Source organism: Ornithorhynchus anatinus, chromosome 14 (genome assembly GCF_004115215.2).
Source record: "Ornithorhynchus anatinus isolate Pmale09 chromosome 14, mOrnAna1.pri.v4, whole genome shotgun sequence".
NCBI lineage: Eukaryota > Metazoa > Chordata > Mammalia > Monotremata > Ornithorhynchidae > Ornithorhynchus > Ornithorhynchus anatinus.
The window spans coordinates 9,085,671-9,105,704 of NC_041741.1; the positions used below are offsets into that span (position 1 = coordinate 9,085,671).

Sequence of the window (20,034 nt, forward strand, 5' to 3'; positions counted from 1 at the left end):
TAAGGAAAGCAGCAGTTAAAAAAACAAATTAAAAGTAGTTCCAAATCTCCTGAATTATCCCCACTTAGGCAGCTCCATATATGGTGTTAACAGTGTTTACAAGGAAATTCATCTCTGCATGGATCCCTTTGGGTGAGAATATGGAGCTAATGAAGAAAATCAAAAATCCAGATCGTGTGCCCATCCTCTTATTGGTTACTTACAGGACTAATGACAGGTTTGAGATTACCGTGCTGGAGCTTATTTTCACATGACAGCCGCAGTGCAGATACTTGTCGATACACTGGAGCGGAATGTTAATTGCTGCTACTGCCTGGAAACAATTGCCAGCTACGTCACTTTTCACCACAATGAACAGCACGAATTTAATTGTCTTATCGTGGGCCACATGTTTCCTGCCGCAACGGATAGACTCCACTAGGAAATACTGTGGGGGATAAAATAATTATCTACTAATAAGAACATTAAAGATTAATGGCAAATACGACTCCTTGCGTCCGTTACGGTTCTCATATCCGTCTCTTCATCTCTGCCTTTACTTACGGTCTAGGGCCAGAGATGCTGCTTATTTGTACAAGCTCTGAGAAGCAAGATGGGTTATGAATGCAACTCATTTAACAAGTGTAGTGGGGAGCTTTGGTTTGGATATAGAAACGTGTCCTTGCTTTTGATTTTAAATAACCTATTGTTGGCTTGATGTGATAAGCGCTTAACTAAAACCAACATTATTATTATTGTTTTTATTACTATGTGGGCTACAACCCTCTTCTGCCTACACCCATCAGTCCAGATGGGTAGGAAAGCACAATGCTTGCAAGGGATGACACCTGGGGGCCTGATGACTATTCTAAGTACTCTGAAAATACAAAGCGCATTCAACAAATCTGATTTCAAACCACCAGAATGATGGAATTCCCTTCTGAAAAGCCCCAGTATGCTTTTCCTCTTCAAAGTTCAGATACTTTTGTCCTTAAAAAAGAAATCCAGAAATGTTTTTGTTTTGGAAGAAAGGAACAAAGAGAACATTTCAGGAGAAGATAAGAAAGCTTAATGATCTGTTGTTTACCCAACATTTTCAAACCTTGTAATTAAAAAAAAAAACCTTAAGTGCAATTAAGATAAAGCAAAAGAAAGCACTGAACATAACATTCTGATCTTGTAATCACTTATAAAACTGTATATTCCTCTTTGAAAGCAATGGGTGCATGGAGCCTGATTTGAAGTTTTGCTTATAGAATTTCTCTGAAATTGCATTTTGTTACAACTCCTCAAGTGTCTGATATTCAAATGCAATGCATTCAGCTAAAGAACTGGCACTGGCATCAGCACATTTGTTTATAGACATACATTAATGGGTTTCCCATTATGCCATAGAAAGAAAACAATTCTTATTAATGTGTACTACCAAAGGTTAACTCATTTCATGTTGAAATGAATCAACCCTTTGCATTTAAAGAAAAATTGCATAGAATTTATGAAAATTATCCAATTTACAAAATACACTTTTAGAGAGTATTTTTGAAACCTTACTCAGTATCCAAAATTGAATCTTTATTAATACCCTGCTAATCTTAGTAATTCTGTAATAATACATATTATTTACAGAATATTTACTTTGCATAAATTGGATTCTGAAATGACCATAATGATGTAAATAATTGGAAGAGTCTACAAAAAAGAGGAAAAAATATGCTATACAGATGTCTATATATTATTTTGTAGAGAATGCATTGAACACAATAATTTTAATCAATCTGAAAAAATGTTTTCCTCATCAGAATATTAGGACTAATTTCTTGTCAATCTTTTCTTAAACGTAAAACTAAACCATGAAATTAAAATCATCTTTAAAATAATCCAAATAAAATCATTTATTTTGCTTTCAACACTGAGGATAATGCAACATTTTCATCTATTTGTAAACCTTTACACAGGATACTATACCTCTCAGGTCAAATCACATTTCCATTATAGTGTCTGAAAGAGGTCACCTTTGCTAATGCACAACCACAGTTAAACATTTAAATTTAACATTCTGGATGAACTCGCTTTTGCACAAAAAAGTCTGGGAATACGCACTTGGAAAAAAAAGGACCCAAAATTAGTCACCTTCAGCTGTACCGGTCAGATTGTCACAATACCCCTCCACACCCTGCTTTAGGATAAAACCGTGCCGTTGTCGGAGATTCACAAAGTCAAATACGTTTTCAATAGCATTTCCCATTTCCAGGTTCTGAAATTTGAAAATGTCTTATGCAATAAAAGCATTTGGTCACTATGATTATGGGTGCCAACATGTGAATGAACGAATAAATCCTTAACCCACCAGATCCTGCTTTCCAGTTTGCAAGCGACCGCCCGTGAAAAGTATGGTGCAGATGAGAGGATGATACTGTACCTGATTGGCTCTGGAGGTGGTCATGGGATCAGATGGAGAGGACTTGGTGGTAGTTGGGGAAGATGGCAATGTCTGGGAACAAAGCAGTTCAGGAGCAAATCAACCGTTATAAGCCTTAAACTGATCACTTAAATTAAAGGAAATAAAATAAAAATGTAATATAACGAGAAAAGAATCCTAAGAACCGAATTTGTTTCCTACTCATTCAAACTTAATGGAATTTTAAGATCAGTCAAGTAACTGATGCACATAAGTATGCAAGCATACGCATGTAAAAACAAATTCATGACTGGAAATCAAGATGGTGATTGGCAAAAATGCCCATGAGAACAAAATATAGCCGGACCACATTCATGTAGAATATTTTCTTTCCCCTCTCCTCTGTTGGGGGGGAAACAGAGAATAAAAGGCAAATTCCAACAAGTTCAATGAGAAACCTTGCAATGGCAGTTTTCTGTCAGTGAACGGTGCTTGGGTTTGGAAGGAGTGGTGAAATGAAGTTTACTTCAGCATCTAAAACTATCCACCTACTCTATCTGCTGAACATAAATAACTAGCTGATTTCATAAGAATGAGGTGATCCATATCTAAAGACAATTAAGTTCTAGCTGAGTTTTTAGTAATGAATTATCGTCTAAAATATTAATATATTTTTTAATCAAGATGCATGTGCAGCAATGTAAACATCAATCTCATGATGGATGAACATGCAACTAATGCCATCACAACAAATTAGTTCAATATATTTATCCTTTATATTAAAAGATCATTCATTTAATACGGGCAAAGGTTAATTATATACTGTAGCATCAGCCTGTGTCCAAAATAAACACAAAAATAAATTAGGAGTCATATTTATTGATCATTTGGCTAGGCAATATACATATACTTCACATGTTTCACAGTGGAACATTTGTTAAACAAAAGAACACTGCATAATTATTTAAAAATATATCCAGATCTAACAGAACAACTTTTAAAATTAGTCAAATTATCACTTTAAGACATATCACTGTACAGTACTTGAGCCTACCAAACTGGGCTTCTTAAACAATGTGCCTAATTAATGAGACGTTCTAAACTGTGATGCATATGTAGTTATGTATATCTGAATATAGAGATACAGATATACATACACATATATCTGTAAATATACTGGCAGGATGGAAGTCAAAATATTTTACAATTAAATTCAAGAATCATCACACAAATGTTAACCCAAATGACTATCCCATAAAGAAGTGTATTTCATTAAAGGTTCAGTGGCTACTTGGATTTATGGAGTTGGGGAAATTATCAAGTAAGACAATTTTTCTGCATTTAAACTTTCTGGATTTCCTCAAAATTTTGTGTACATGTACAGCTGTCAGAAGTGAGAAATAGTGTGAAATTCACAGGCTCTTGCTTCAGTTATCCTAGGGTCAGAGACTGCCCTACATAAGTAAGCTTCTTATACAGTGAGTCTCCTCAAGATTAGAATTTTATTAACTAGAACACAGCTCTACTAAATTATATCATTCTGAGTAAATTTGAAGCTAAGCCATTCTGAGGTGAAATCCATTTTACCATGCTGTTGATTCTAAAATTTTAGTAACTAAGTTTAGAAGTTAAAACCACAACCAGTAGATTCCCCAAAATCACTGAAGGGAAACAAATTAAGCTCCTCTTTTTCATTTTCCTTATTTAACCTGGTAGGCCATCATGAATGCTTTTACTTTCAGTTCCTTTAGACATCCCTAATGCTTTCTTTTCCAATTTGGGCTTTATTTGGAATATCGTTGGATGATTTTTGTCCTGCAGAATTTCCTAACGGTTTAGTCCGTGAATGTGAACGGGTGCATATCTCATTACAAGTAGAGCTGGGCCGCGGGCAGCCAAGGAATCTCATCTTAACCCAAGGAATCGGGGAAGGGTTCCTTGGGGAATTGTGCTCTCTTCAAGCATGTACCACAGTACTCTGCACAAAGTAAGCTCTCAATAAATACCATGAATTGATTGGATTCTTTACAAAGTTCATCCTACCTCTTGATTACATCCTCCTTAAGACTAAAGTATATATGTCTGCTCAATTTATTTTGACCACTTCAGCTGTAAATGTTTTTAGGTTCATCTCCCCCGTTAAAATGGATTTTTTAAATGCTTCAAAATCAAAGTGTCTCAAGAGCTCATGATCAAGGCTGTTTCAACACATGAACTACCAGTAAGGTCCAGGGAAATGCACATCAGTTTCTAGGGATCGTGTCATTAAAGGGAGTCGGGTAATCAATAATCACTGGGAAGTCTTACATCTGTTTTTATAAGGTTTTGGAGCAACTTTAGTTCATCTTCATTAGAAATTCAATTTTGCCAAGGCCTAGAACAATCCTGACTTCCCCAAATTTTCTGCCTGTCGTAGAGACTGTGTCACAGGCTCAGAGACTGAGCTAAAAGTCAATCCAACCCATACATTTGAAGAGATTTGCTAATTCAGATGTCCTGCAAATTCATTGTATTTGGGATATAAACGAAAAAGAATATTTAGCGTGGTCAAAAATAGTCAATTTTCAGAAAGCCATTAAAATCCTAAGACTCTTTTCTAATCTCCTTCCCATTCAATTTTGTTGGCAGGCATAAAAGAGGTGTAAAAGGTCATCAACTGACCGCTTTGAAATTAAGAGAATAAGGGTTTTTAATTTGGGAAGAACTAAAGATTAAAAAGTAGATGGAATTTTGAAATGACATTGAATTTCTTGATTACATGGGGTCATAGTTTTGTGTTATTTTCCCCTCTCTAAATCAATATATTTTAAGAGGGAATGGATTTTCTTATATTCCCACAATGTAGAAAGTATCTGCGGATTGTTACTGTTTATGCCTGTGCAAATTTGATTTGGGGGGAGGCAACTTAGGAGATCTTATTAAATCAATTCTAAGAAGAAATAGAGCATATTTTCATCAGCCTCCAGGGAATGCAATTTAGTGTTATGAATGGAAATTAAATACACTTTGATTATAAGGGAAATATAATGATGGCAAAGGTTTAGCTATATGAACAACTAGAATTTACAAACAGCTAAAATTTATCTGTATTCTTGGCGCCTTCATTCCCAAACCAGCAACAAAATGGAGGCAATAATCAATAGTTCTGTTTCATCAGACAGCTGCCTGTTTCACTAATACAACAGCAACGTGTTTCCTTCGTGAGTTCTCTTGTAAGAAGAAACACACTAAATGGTTTAGGTCTCAACTCATTTTCTTTGCTCCTCTAATGCCAACCTACTCACTCACTGTTCCTCAGTCTTGTTTATCTTGCCTCCAGAGCCACCCTCTGGCCTGGAACTCCCTCCCCAGCATCGTATCTGAGGGACCACCACTCTCCCCACCTCTAAACCCTATCTCCAAATCCCACCTCCTCCAAGAGGCCTTCTCTAAGCCCGCATTTCCCCTCTTTGCCCTCCGTTCGGATTCACCTGTGCATCTGAATCTCCACCCCTTAAGCCCACAGCACTTATGTTCATATCCCTATTCTCTCCCTTTTCCCCCATCTGTAATTTATTCTAATATCTATCTCCCCCTCTAATCTGTAAACTCTTTGTGGGAAGGGATCATGTCTACCAACTCTATCGTGCTGTAGTCTCCCAAGTACTTTATATGGTGCTCTGCACACAGTAAGCAGCACTCAGTAAACACCAGTGATTGATTCCTTAAGAAGCAAATTAAATGCCCCTTCTGTAAGAAATGGCATCTTATAAATAACAGGGCAGTGTACAGATATTTGATGAATATATGGCAATTATTTGTTAAAAACCATATCCAGTTGCTGTACACTTTTTTTGGTTCCCATTAAATGAGTCAGAAAAATGGGGCAAAAAAAAGTCTTAAAATCCCTTAATTATGCAACATGGTTAAACATCTTTTTGTTCAATATTTTACATTTATAATATTTATGCATGTACAAAGTGTAAAATTTAGGATAGCGGCCCCAACAAAACAACTTGCAGGTACCTCTTATATGCTTCACATCCACATTTCATGCATAGTCTATGCAGACCCTTTTTTTTTAAAAAAAAACAAAAACCCAACGTAAATAGCTTTATAGGATTATATGGTTTAAACTCCCCACATTTCAACTTTTACAGAAAAGTGAATCACAATAAAATTTTATTTCTAACTTGAAAAACAGCAAATCAGGGCTTTTGATTTGGCAGTATTTTTTAGTTTTATTTAAAACTTTTTCTCTTTCATACGAATGACCCAATACATTTTTATCTACTCATCTTAAGCAGCTATTCAGTAATTCTGCTTCATACACTTAAAGGCTGAAGGATTTATTACAGAAAGTTTGAAGAACTTTAATGATTCTGAATAATTTAAAAATTTAAGAGTGTGTTTTACAATAGGCAAGTTCTTGAATTCAGAAGTTATTAGGCTTCAGGGAATGAGAAAGTGATTAGAAATTATAAGATGAATTCCCATTTAGGAGTTTCAATTTTCCCAGACGAACACATTCATACTGTTACTGAAGCTCTTTCATAATTACAAGCAAGGCTATAGTAACAGACCCATCAAATATATGTTATTCATTCCTATCTAGAGTTCAAGTTAGCAGAAAATTGTATAGGTTAAATTGGGTCCTGGAACAAGGGGAAATTAGGATTTGTTTTATTTGAAAATTATCTCGCTTTTGCTAATACTGTTCAGGTGTGAAAGAAAACACTGTCTTGTCTTGGGTATTTTTCTGCTCTCTCATTTTAAGACACCTTAAAAGTGAAATTAAATTATTTTTTAAAATACTGAAGGAATATTTACACAGCTATTACTAGTCCTGTGGAAAAATATACTGACTTTCTGATTTGTTAAATTATTTAGGGTTCTTTTTTTTTCTCCACCTCTAAAGGAAAGGGAAAGGAGTTGGCATAAATTTACCATTACAAAATAATTTGGCTAGTAAAATTAAGGGAATTTGGAACATAATCTTAGAATGCAGATTTAATTCTGAGAACCTGTTCTCACACCACACTGTAATGATAGCAATTTTGCAAAACACAAATTCAGAAGCACTCGTGATCCCAGTTAACCTGGCTTGTCTAGACTGAAATCAGATGTTCAATTTGGGACTTTAGCAACGACTTCTTTTCCCCCAAAGAATAAGTGCAGCTGCACCTGACAACTTTCTTAATGTAGTATTACCCATTGATGCTACTGAAAATGATGGGATAAATGGCATTTGTCAGTTGAGACCTGGATCGCGCACAGACCTGCTTTGCTGAGACAATGCTGACCTTCCTCGCCTCCTCCCACATGAGACCCGGTTCTCAGGTCTCTGGTGAAAAGGGTGGATTTCAGTGGGAAGCTTTGCTTATTTGAACATACTCATTTTCAGATTTTTGCTACCCTACCCCATTCAGAATGTGTCTGTACTGCCTGATTACAGAGCTTAATCAGAGTTTAAGACCAAATGTGAGACCGTACAAGGTTTCAGAAACCAGAGTTGAGAGGGGAGTGAGAGCAAGTTTAAAAATACCTCCTGCCTTCTCTTATTTCTAAACTGGACTTGTGCTTCTCATAGTACCCATTTGTTGTTGTCTCTTGATATTTAATGAAACCCACTATATGCTGCTCTTCTCTCCCATTAAAAAAATAGCAAAACTTCACTCTAGTATAGTCATATAGAAAATACACCCCTGATTTACAGCTCTTTTACAATTAATATTTTTTTTGTGCAGGCGTTAACCTTAGCTCCCCATCATAGCCCAAATTGTAGAGAAACTTCAAATTACTTGGTTAATATTGGAATGAAGAGTTGAGAAATATTATTCTGAAAGAATATACTAACGCTCTAAAACAGCAAGAGCATTCACATTTTCATTTTTAAATGGAACCATTTATATCATAAAAATTCATTATTTAAGAGTTAACCTTTTCAACCTCAAAATTAAAAAAACACCTTTCAGTTTCTCTCATGTTTCTTCATCCACCAGTGTCTTGATCATAAAAAATTACTCTCGAAAGGTTTTAATGAAATTTTTTAAAAATACTCCAAAAACTTCTGAGCTAAGAACACATATGCAAGTATTTTGCCCACAGCAACTGAAATTGGTTGATTAGCCCCTTATATAGCAGACTTTTAACAGAGAAACTGAAAGAATTTTAATAACAGGAGGCGCTATTATAATGGTTCTCTCCATTAATCTATTTCAGAAGACATAATAACCATTATATAAATATTAATTTTTTATCGAGGGAATTTATCTTTTTAAGTGGGCAGTGGTTCTCTTTCAAAACTAAATCTACGAGTGAATGATGAATGTCGATTTTTTTCAATAGCACAAATGTCATGCAGATGCTTAAAAACTGAAATAACACTGGTGTTTAGAATTGAACTTGAGAGAAACAAGTTATTAGGGATTGCTTTGTGGATCAAATTAGAAAACTTGAAAGTATAACATATTGCTGACACATAAAATGGTTCTGCTTTGGGTTACTTAAGGGTGGGAGAATATGTGTGTGTGTGAGTGTGTGTATATACATGCATTATATATTGTGCAGCTTTCAAAGAGAGCTTGCAATTATTCAGAGGCTGGTTTCTCTAGGCCCCATACAAATTTCTAGTGATTCTGCTTTGCCCACCTTTCAGTCCCGCTGTTTCTCATTAGCTCCTCCACCAGAGGAAGGGCAGGGCACGCCTCTCAAACTGACAGCTTCAGGGGTTTATTCCTCCTGAGACATTAACAGGACCCAAAGGTACCATTTGATATTTCCAGACTATTTGGAGGCCCAAGACTAGTCCTTTCTCAGTTCCTTATTTGCAATTCTTTTATTGTTTCACCCAGTTTGGAAATAATTTACACAAATGACCTTTTTTTTAAATTTATGTCTTCAGTTTAGCTAGCAGCTTAAATGGAAATTTTGATGAAGGGCTATGAGTTGTAGCCTAATTTGTGGTAACAATCTGAGACTCTGGTTCATCCGTGCTGAGGTTTACTACCCACATTGACCTGTATATCTTGTATGCTCCCACATTTCACAAAGTCCTGCTCATTTCTACCTACACACATCTTACCCAGCTGCTGATTGCCCTCTCTGTTTTGACCAAGAGGGCAAGGGGACAGTCTTCATTAAAATACTCTGGCCTTTAAACTTTCTTGTATATTACGCTATTAACAAGTTATTGCAATTGCAGCAATACTCACAAAATGCATAATGAAAAGATAAATTTAGAGTGTAAAAATGGTTGGAAAGAAAAGGTCAGTTAAGGTTATCAAATCTGTCCAGAAAAAGATGATTTGCAGAGAGCTGTGCTTGCTCCATACATGTACCTACCTATATTATTTCTATATCAGTCACACAGCTTTGGGCCCAACAGAATTCAACGGAGATTTGTGTGAAACATGAAAAGCATCTACAAACACAGGTGCGTACCGTGTGTCATATTTTAAGGCGATGGAGGTTATTCCATCAGATTTACAATAAAATCTCAGAGTAGTTAAGAGTGTGAGCAAATAAGATGCCGTTTGGAACAATTTTGCGAAGTTGTATTAGTTCACCAGTTTTATAAATGTAATAACTGTTCTTTAGCTAAATTTTAACCTATTTCCACTAAAAATGCCTTAGTTCGGAGGTGATTCTATTAAATATGCATAAAAATAAATAAAACTGATTGGATCTCTTCCCAACCAAGCAAGAAACTCCCACACTGTATTTTCTTTCATTCTCGACCTCAGCACAAGAAAATTTACTCTAAATTGGAAAAAATCAAAGAAAAATTCTATTCTTGCTTCTTCGATAATATCTTACCACCTAGAGAAGAACAATGTAATGCCAGAAAGAGATCTGCAGATGAACTGATTGAGGAGTACAATGACACCACTCAGGATGTCCACTTGACCCTAAATCAGATGAATCATTTTTATAATCTATTTATGGACATTTGTTTTACCACTTAAAATCAGGTTACTCAGAATTCTCAGGCTTCAAAAAACGGGCCAGGGTTTCTTATGTGTGAAGACTGTACAAGTACACAAAACAATCTTGATGAAATGTGGCCATGGCCGTCAAGCATACTTCATTTGTACTTACTCGAGAACACGTGCACAAACAACATCATTATTCAATTAGAATCTATAATCCCTAAATGCACAGTAAATATACTGTTGGATCTAAGGAGCAATTTAGGAAAACTGAGGGTTTCGGGGTGAGGTGGTTGGACTATTCCCCGTCCCCTCAGCCCTCCACCAGAGCCTACTCTTTTAGGTCTGCATGACTGCAAAATTGGACGAGTTTTTTGAAATCTAAAATCCCTACGTATTTGAGATAAAGCAAGCCCACTGTTAATAAAGGAGGAAACCGCCATAATAAAAAATGCCATGTATTTGTTCTTCATTTTGGTACAATTACAAGGACAGTCAGTTGAACCGAATTTGCCTAACTGTAGAAAGAAGGAGACTATGAAATTCTCAACTAGGACACCTCTGACATTTCCTCAAAGCAGCCTGAGAGTTACCCTTTATGGCTTCTGTCTTAAGGAATTAGTACTATGCTGCTGATGCTTTTCTGTGATTTCCCAAGCAAACACTCACTTGTTTGATGCGGTCTGGATTAACAGTGGTCTGGGGTTGTAGGATGCTGACTGGTTCTGTCTTGGCCACATTTTGAGGCATTTCTCGAATCTTTTCGGCAATGAAGCCATGAACAGCATTCAGTGCTTCAACTGTTCCCTGGATCAAACACACCCTCTCCGTGGTACCTGGAGAGAAAAGACTTATGCTTAGAAAAGTTCTTAGCCCTTTTACCCTGCTGAAAAAAATCACAATCCTAGTAAGTCTCCTAAATCATGAAAAGACCAGTGAGTAAGACAACTGAAACAGGTGTGCAACTTTATAAACAAATGCATTTCTGTCCATATGACATGCATATTTAAACCAAACTTACCATGCTAATATTTATATACCATCGGCCAGGAACATAAATAAAAGATTTTATGCAAAGTAGTCACCTATTACCTTTTGCATTCAAGGTGGCTTTAGATTCTTTTCTTTAAGCGATTCCTTTGACAACTATGGGGGTAATGGAAACTTATTTGGACATTTCCCGATTTTTAAGGCTTAAAAGGTTACTCGGCCATTCCTTCTTCACATTTTCAACTCTAGCAAGTAAAACGTTAAAGAATACTCTTCCAACGGTCACTATCTAAATTAAAAAATCACTTCATCTTTCATGGGATCAGAACAAGGTTTTAAAAGGAGACCTCAAAATTACTTTATAGACACCTATGGGTTTACCCCGAATACAAGCGGATGCCTTCATCATCCACTGTCATATGCACAGCTTCTGCCTTTCCCAACATCCTCGTAAAGAAGGCCTATTCGGATGACAACAACAACAGTAATAATTATGTATTTGTTAATCGCTTACTACGAGCCAAGCACTGTAGTTGGGCTAGGGGAAGAGAAACGCCAAAAAAGGAATTGATGGCATTGAAGTGGTGTAGTAATTACTCAGACAATGACATAAATCTGTGCACAAAAAAGTTATCTTTTCTATGTATCTATCAATCAATCAAGAAGCAGTATTATCTAGTGGATATTGCATGGGCCTTGGACCTGGGTTCTGATCCCTGCTCTGCCACTTTTCTGCTGTATGACCTTGGGCAAATCACTTCACTTCTCTGTGCCTCAGTTACCTCATCTGTAAAATGGGGATTAAGACCGTGAGCCCCATGTGGGGCATGTTCTGTGTCCAAGCTGATTATCTTGTATCTTGTAGCACAGTGCCTGGCACACAATAAACACTTAAATATCATTTAAAAAACGCCCAAAAACAACGAAAATGAACAGCATTGAGCATATGTGTCCCAAGCACTGTAGTAAAGCATTTAAGGGACAACCATAGATGTAAGAACCATGGTCCCTGCCAATTCTAAAACAAACCCACAGAAATGGCATGATGAAAACTTTGGTTAGCAAAGGAAAACACCCTGAAACTTCAAGGCTTGTTTTGACTTGCTGCCCAGGACCCAAGAACCTGGAAGAATCCATAAAAAGCAACTAAACAGTCAGTGTCATTTAGAATCTGCTTTCACAACTAAGTTCCAAAAGATCTTCAGAGTCTTCACAGAAGATTAAAGATGTCTTTTCTCTGTTTGAATAACTTACTTCCTGGAGTTAATTATGTTGAGCTAACAAAATAGATGGTAATCTTGGACCTGTTCTTTTTACTTAAAAATACTCTTAATATATCATTTGTTCCAGGAAGTGTTGGGCAATCAGGACGTGTGTTTAGCCACTAAAATATCACTAATTTTTCAAAGTGACAAAATCATGGATTTTTTTAAAAATTTTGGAGACAGAGCAGGATATTTAATGGATTTTTCCCATATACAAGACACCACAAACAAGAGTGCCAAATGAGAGAAGGAGTGCCTTTACTAATTCAGACTTACAACATTGCCTCAAAGCTCATTAAAGGGTTGGTCTAGTGAGAAGAATAGCACTAGGGGTCAGGACACCTGGGTAGTCTCTGATATCTGTGACTTCGGACAAGTCACTTTGTCTTTCTGTACCTCAATGTGATAACCCACCACCTTTGGAGGTGTCCTGAAGAAAGCAATTACATAAACGCCAGGCATGATCGTCATTTTTATTCTGTCGATTCATTTGGAAATATCACTGCGGTTTGTCCAAGCAAATCACTTAGGCATCAGATTGTCAATGGGACCTGTGCCGACGACGGTGCTATTTAAACGGGGATTTCTCCAGTGCATCGCTGACAGATTGAACCCACCTCCCCTTCCACCCAGCAGACCGGGTTGTAAAACGCATTGAGCAATGCCATCCTGTTCCTGAGCAGGTTTATGTCGGGGAGGGAGACCATCACTTTCCTCCCTCATACGACAAAGAGCAGGGCCACCTGCCATTGCTTTGCCCTTCCTGGAGAAATGACAGCAGTAGCCCGCTAGGTCTGTCTGGGGATGTGATTAGGGGTAGGGAGCCAGCCATGCTTCCCTGACCATTCTGACAAGAGTCCAGCGGCAGCTGCTACTCTCCGCTTACAAGGGCTTCTGTTCCTGCCTTGGTTTGCCAGTGGGTGCAGACGCTGCCAACATCAGGACGGCTACTCTGCACTGTGGAAGAGAAGCAGGGAATGATGGGAGACAGGGGAAGGAACATTTTCTTCCCTCAGCGCTCAAGCGGATTTTGCCTTGGGCCAGCAGTAAGGGGAGAAGTAACTTCATTTTTCCTGCTCTGAGAGAAAGCTCAGATGCCAAAGCCTGAGCTCTAAAGAGGAAAAAAATAGGACAGTTGTATTAATGTCCTAGCGGACTGTGTGTCTAAAAATACGACTTAGCCTTTGCAGACGAAATCACATCTTGAAAATATAACTCGGTTTGGTAGAGTGTTTTTAATATAAACTGCATTCGACTTGAATGAAACAAAGTTAAATTCTCATAAATTTAAATTGTACAGAACAGAAAGAAGCGTGAAAAGAAAGATGGTAGAAAGTGTATTCCGAGACCCACCCAGGAGGCAGGCCCTGGGGTATATAAATCCTCATCTCTTCGTACCTACTCTACCTGAGGTAGAGGGAGAGGGCTACTGTTGGGATCTACTTCTAGAGAAGCATCCTCCAGAAGCAGGTTTCTAGGGACAACAGGGACCAGAGTCATCCCGTCCCATGGCCACATAGATTGGCTCAGACTGGCCACCAGATCACGATGACTTAGGGGCCTCGCTCTAGCCTACAAGGATCCCTGGAGTGAAAGAACCTGATTCCAGGAACTCTGGGAGGGGTCAGGGCTTTGGGAGAGCTGACCTGGTTCTCCAGATTCACCTCGGTGCCCTAGAAGCTTCCTGCAGGAAACTCCCTGGGTAACCCTGGATTCTGATTCTCCTCCCCACCCGCTCCATAGTGCCTAGGCAGCCCACAGCAGGCCCAACCCCCTCCAGGACTTAAAAGAGTCCAGGGACAGCATGCCCCAAACCACAAGTCCCATAAGACTCGTTGCTGAGAACCATTTCGTTTCCCTCTACAGCTATGGGGCAATAGAAACCCTGGCATCTGTACGTAGAGTAGACTGAGGGAGGCAGGCAGTAAGGAGGCTAAGAATAATTCACCTGGGAGATGATGAGGGCCTAAAGGAGGCTGGAGAGATGTCACTGGTAGACAGGAATGGTTGGGAGTTGGGGAAATGAATCTTCGTAATATCATAGAGGAAAGACCTAACTTCAAATCATAAAATATATGAATATTTCTAGAGGTCAGAAGACCAAGGATGACCCTAGAGAGAAAAACAGACATATGAACAGCTAGCTGTGGCCCTGTACTGTCAGCAGCAGATCACTCTCTGGGGATGGAAGGCACTTCTGGTACCTGGAAGATGTTTGCCCTCCTTTATTCCCAGGGAGTTGCCTATCCATTGGTAGGAGCTAACCAAATGCCCACCCTGAGACTTTTAGCTGCATCCGATGGCAGGGAAAAGAGTGACTTCAGCCATCCACGTAGAGCAACATTTGGTGCAGATGGACAAAGAAGGGAAAGTGATATAGAACTGGACTCCTGCAAGCAGACTTTCCCCTTAAATAGAAACATCAGACACACAAACATATGGCCTTCCAAAGAATTCTAGCCAGAGACAGAGATTTTGAATACATTCAAGGAATAAAGGTTCCTCAGGACATGGCTAGGTTGGAGGGGGTGGTACAAGGAAATGTCATATTTGCGGCAGAGCAAACATATATGTGTTATCCATCAAATAGCTTATACAATCAGTTTCCTTTGTCAGATTATGAATAGACTGCCTGTATCTATTTGTAAAATCCATTAAAAAACAACAATTCTGCATTGAAAGGCCAAATTACAATGAGCATATATGTTTGGCGAAGGTTACAAAAATACAGGATACGAAGTGCCCCCACCAAGGCTTTTCACTTCATTAGAAGCCACCAAAGTATTCTGCCTCTAGTCCCGTTAATGATTATTTTCTTCTCAACAGCTAACAAAATATCTTGCTAAAAGTTAGGAAATGAATTAAGAAATAGAAGGAATAATCCTACTTAATTAGTCAGCTGGTTACAATCTACGAGTGATTAACACATAAAAGCAGGGGAGGTATAGAGGTACAGGGCTAAGATACCACAGAGACATGCACATAAACAGATGCCTAGACTACAGGAGTAATTTCAGTTTGACTGGTTAACTAAATTGAGCTCTGAAACTCCAGAATTGTCTGACATCACAAGAGACAGCTTTTCCTGTCCAGATTATCATAAAATATTCAGAAATTTACATTTTCTAACATCCCACATAGGAGGTGTTGGGACAACACATTTGTAGCTCACTGAACGTTGCAGACAATTTTTTCAAACGTTTATCCAAACTGTACTTCTAAAGTTCATAGTTCCTGCGAAATGAAACTTATGACTGAATGACACCATTCTGGTAATTACAAAAGGAGTCTGGTGATAACAAAAGAAGTCTGCTTTTAGAAGTCAGGGAGACGCAGTAGGGCAAAATTAACATAAGGGTTATGAAGCCACATTATTATATGAGCTCATCAGAAATGAAGAAGGCAGTTTTATCCATTATGCCTTGCCTAAAAGATTTCTGCAGAAGTGATGCTTTCTTTTCTCAGAGTAGGTGGAAATCTATCAGTGGAAAGTGAATTTGAGGCCTGCACATTGTTTTTCTCTCCTTTTCTATTAAACCAGCTTCCCTTATCCTTTCCCTGGCGAGCAAAACTCCTGTGGTTCTTGTGTAAAACAATCCAGTTCTAAAGGAGGGCTCAGGGGAGTCTTTACAAGATTGTATTAATTGCCACTAAATGACGAGAAAAGGATGTGGATTGATCAATGCGGCTAATGCAGTGTTCATCTCCGGGCCAGCAGACAATACAAAACACAGATCAGGTTGCACTTGCCCAAGCAGAGCCAGCGGTGGAGAACACTTTATGGGGAATAGCATTGTGAAAATCAAAAGGAAACCAGTCAAATTTAAAGTGAAATTTGCATCACGCTTGGCACACAGAGACTGAAGAGTTTCTGTAATCCATATTGTTTTAGAAATTGCAGTTTAGTACAATACATATCATGTCAGACAACAGACTGACTCGGCTGTTTTTTCAGTAGTATAAGCCAACAGAAAGCAAATGGAAATCACTGAACCATAAAGAAATGCTATTGGGTGAAAACACATTGTACAAAGCAACTGAGACAATTCTGTTCCCAAGTACAGTGGCTCTTTAAGCAAGATCACATATATTAAATCTACTATAAAAGGAAGAAAAAAAAAGAAACATCCATTAATGGAAATTACTTTAATCCTCAGAAGAGATGTGGTCATATTCTTCCACCAAAGCCTGATGCCTTTTACTCACATAATTTACAAGAGAAAATCATGCAACGGGAAAAACTGCTTGGGATATGACCAAACTGTGTAACAAAAATGAGCTCGTGAATCATCAGACTTGGTGAGGTTTTTGTCACTGTAGAAGCTTTTAGGTTCCATTACTGTCTAAACCGAACCACTGGTTATTTATCATTTGTAGTTGTTTAACAGTGGCATTCACTCCCATTGCAGGTTTCTTCCTACAAAGCCATTTACATGTAAAACACTTTGGATTTGAAGTTACGTTCTCGAAGCTACCCCTAGTTGAAAACTGATCTAAGATGGAAAAACAATAAATGAAATACAGTTTCAAAAAGTGGAGATTGATACTGATAGGCAAAATATTGGGAATGTGATGATGCTCTTTATGTACGTATTGAATTGGATTAAAATATAAACATAAGCATTTTCACCTTTGCCAGAAGTGGTTGCTATTGGGAAAATAAGTCCAGAAGTCGCACCAAAATATGTTAATTGCATGTGGTAATGTGAAGCAGAAATCATCTAGACTGTAAGCTGTGAGTAGGAAACATGTCTACCAACTCTGTTGTACTGTAGTCCGCCAAGTGCTTAGTACAGTGATCTGCCCATAGTAAGTGCTGCTCAATAAATAACCACTGATGGCTACAATGATGATGATTCATAAGTTTTGTTGCATTAACCTTATCAGTATAATACTTGACAGAAATTGGTGTACTGATATCACATCTGGAAAAGTCAGTATTTTAACTATTCTCCGGGATGGTTTATTTAAATATGTGAAATAAAAAGTAAAAGGAGAGAAGATCAACATTTCCCAACTGCCCAATGAACTTGTTCAAGAACACGTCAAATGTAATGCAACATTAAGTTCAAGAAAATGTTGCATTCAAGTTGCCCCTCAGGTATTTTCTCATCAGAGTGACATTTTTAGATGACTTTTAGAAATACTGAATATGCTTCCATGTGCAGTGAGTAAGATTTTAGAATAAGGCAGCAGCCCTATCCTTGCTTTTACTGCTTGGCAAAGACGAAGAAGTTGGGTACTACTAGTTTGCTTTTAATTATAGATTTTCATATGTCTTTAAAAGTCTTTGAACTTATTTATAGATTTGCTGAGCTATCCTTAAGGACAGTGCCAATTTAAGATCTTTTTTCTCCTATTTGAGTATTGCTATGGTCTCTAACTGAACCAATGAAGAACTTCATCCTCCTTTGCTATAATCAAAACTAATAATGAGAACACTGAGTCAGGATGTAACTGCAAGGCAGAGTTACAATTTGGTAAGGCTCTACCAACCCAATTATTCTTACTCATTTACACTACAATGATCTTAATACCATTTATTCCTATTAACAGATATGTTTAATGAAGGATGCTTGCTTGAGAACGTCAGAAAGGGATTTGGGATAGAGAATATCAATACCCATTTTCGGAGGACTTCTTTGACTTCAACCCTGCCGGTGAAATTCACCTTCGAATATATTGTGTTTAGGGGGTAGTAGCGGGGAGATTTACACAGCAGTGCACACAGTTCTGCTCTAAAACTATGGTATTGCTCCAAAGAATAAAAAAGGAATCCAAGATTCCCATGAATGAAAGTTTTCAACAGAAGCCTGGATAATAGTTACAGCCAGCTGAAGTAACCTAAATATAATAAAACACTGAAAACTTGGAAATGTTATTATACGTTAATCAAGCAGTAGTTATTTAGTGAGTGCCTTCCATGTCCCCAGCTCTGTACTAGGCATTCATACAGTGGAGGAAAAAGACACAATCCCTACCCCAAAGGAGCTTAAAAATGAACAAAAAGCAAAATATGGTTTACGTGCTAGATTTTTCAAATCAATTTCTAAATTAGCACTATAGTACTAACTCGAACACCTGTGTATAAAAATCAAGAGGCAAAAATTAGCCATTTTAAATCAAAACAGAACAAATAACAACTTGTGTATCCCAGAGCAATCAATTTATGAATAAGGACAGGGAATGACTTTCTCCCAGTTCAAAAGGACATGCCCAGAATAGCCACATTTTTGACTTTGCTTCTACTGAATGATCTGATTCATACTACTAGGAATAACAGTCCCTTCTTCGATCCATCAGTGCTATTTATCAGGCACTTACAGTGTAAGTGTGCAACACACTGCAGAGTGTACAGAAGAGTTGGTAAATGTAATCCCTGCTCTCAAGGAGCTTACAATCAAGTAAGGATAGAGAAAGCAATTCTACATAAACACTCCATATAAACTGAAGATGAAAAGGAGGAATGAAAATTTTCAGCTTCTTAGGGCAATCCAGCTTCCTGGAAGAGAAATCATTAAGTGAATGTAGCTCAGTTAAAAATGTACTCTGCCCAAGGGAATCAGGTTAAAAAAAAGGGAAGTCTTCCCGGCTTTGGTCAAAAACATGGACTAAAACTGTGCTTAGATGTGTCCCCAAGTCTTACTCCAATAGCAGAACAAACTATCCATTCAGCAGACAGACTGAACATCCCAGTAACCGATACCTGTTCTTCGGGAGATAAACTATATTTCTAGTCCTTTCATTTCTCTTATCTCAAAAGTGTCACAGAAAATGAAAAACACTGAACAGGGTTATGGGAGCCACCGCTCAGTCTCAAAAATACGATTTATAGGTAATGAATAATACCTTCCTCAGAAAAATGGAAAATTATAAGGTTTAGACCTAATATCTGTGTCAAACTGACCATTTATCTGCACATTACTTATTCATTTATAAAATAATTTATTAAAATCTTTTCTAGGGCAATCCTCGAGAAGAGTAATCTAAAACTTGGGGTGTCACTGGCTCACTGGTAAAGGGATTTTAATGTGAAATGAGTTATTTCATTCATCCCCAAACTAACGTTGTGGTCATCTAATAGTAGTCACTGAGTGACACAAAATATGGCTTCAGGATTAAGTGTAGGAATCCTGGGGCTGCAAACTGTCAGGAGCATGGGAAAATAGGAAAACCCAGACCATTAGTCAGCTCTCTTTCTGGACCGGCTCTCTGAGGAAAAGAACATGCCACCCATTATTTGCAGCACCCTTAGAGCACTATGTGGTGACGAATGGCAGTCTATAGAAAATTCAGAAGAAGTGCCTTAAAAACTTTAGGTGGCTGTTAATGGAAATGAAAACTTGGTCCAAAGCCAACGCAAATCTGAAACCATGGGAGACATTTAAGTGTATAATTCAATGGTGATGATATGCTATGTTGTCTTCCATCAGAAAAAACTGGATCCGGCTCTTGTAAATGAAAATAAAAATTAAAAAAAAAATCAGCCTGT

The 20,034-nt window shown here is 37.8% G+C and overlaps 1 protein-coding gene across 7 annotated transcripts in view; it reads right to left on the reverse strand.

Moving 5' to 3' along the window:
- NOVA1 (NOVA alternative splicing regulator 1) overlaps positions 1-20,034 on the reverse strand; it is a 146,269-nt gene that overhangs the window by 17,790 nt on the left and 108,445 nt on the right. For 5 of the 7 annotated variants that reach the window (XM_029079495.2, XM_029079496.2, XM_029079498.1 and 2 more), the window contains exons 3-4: positions 10,957-11,123; positions 2,399-2,470 (exon numbers count right to left, since the gene is read on the reverse strand). In XM_029079495.2, coding sequence (XP_028935328.1) covers positions 2,399-2,470; positions 10,957-11,123 — 239 coding nt within the window. Of the gene's footprint in view, positions 1-5; positions 428-2,398; positions 2,471-10,956; positions 11,124-20,034 lie in introns of those variants that run through there. The other 2 variants (XM_029079499.1, XM_029079497.2) reach the window with 2 other exon arrangements.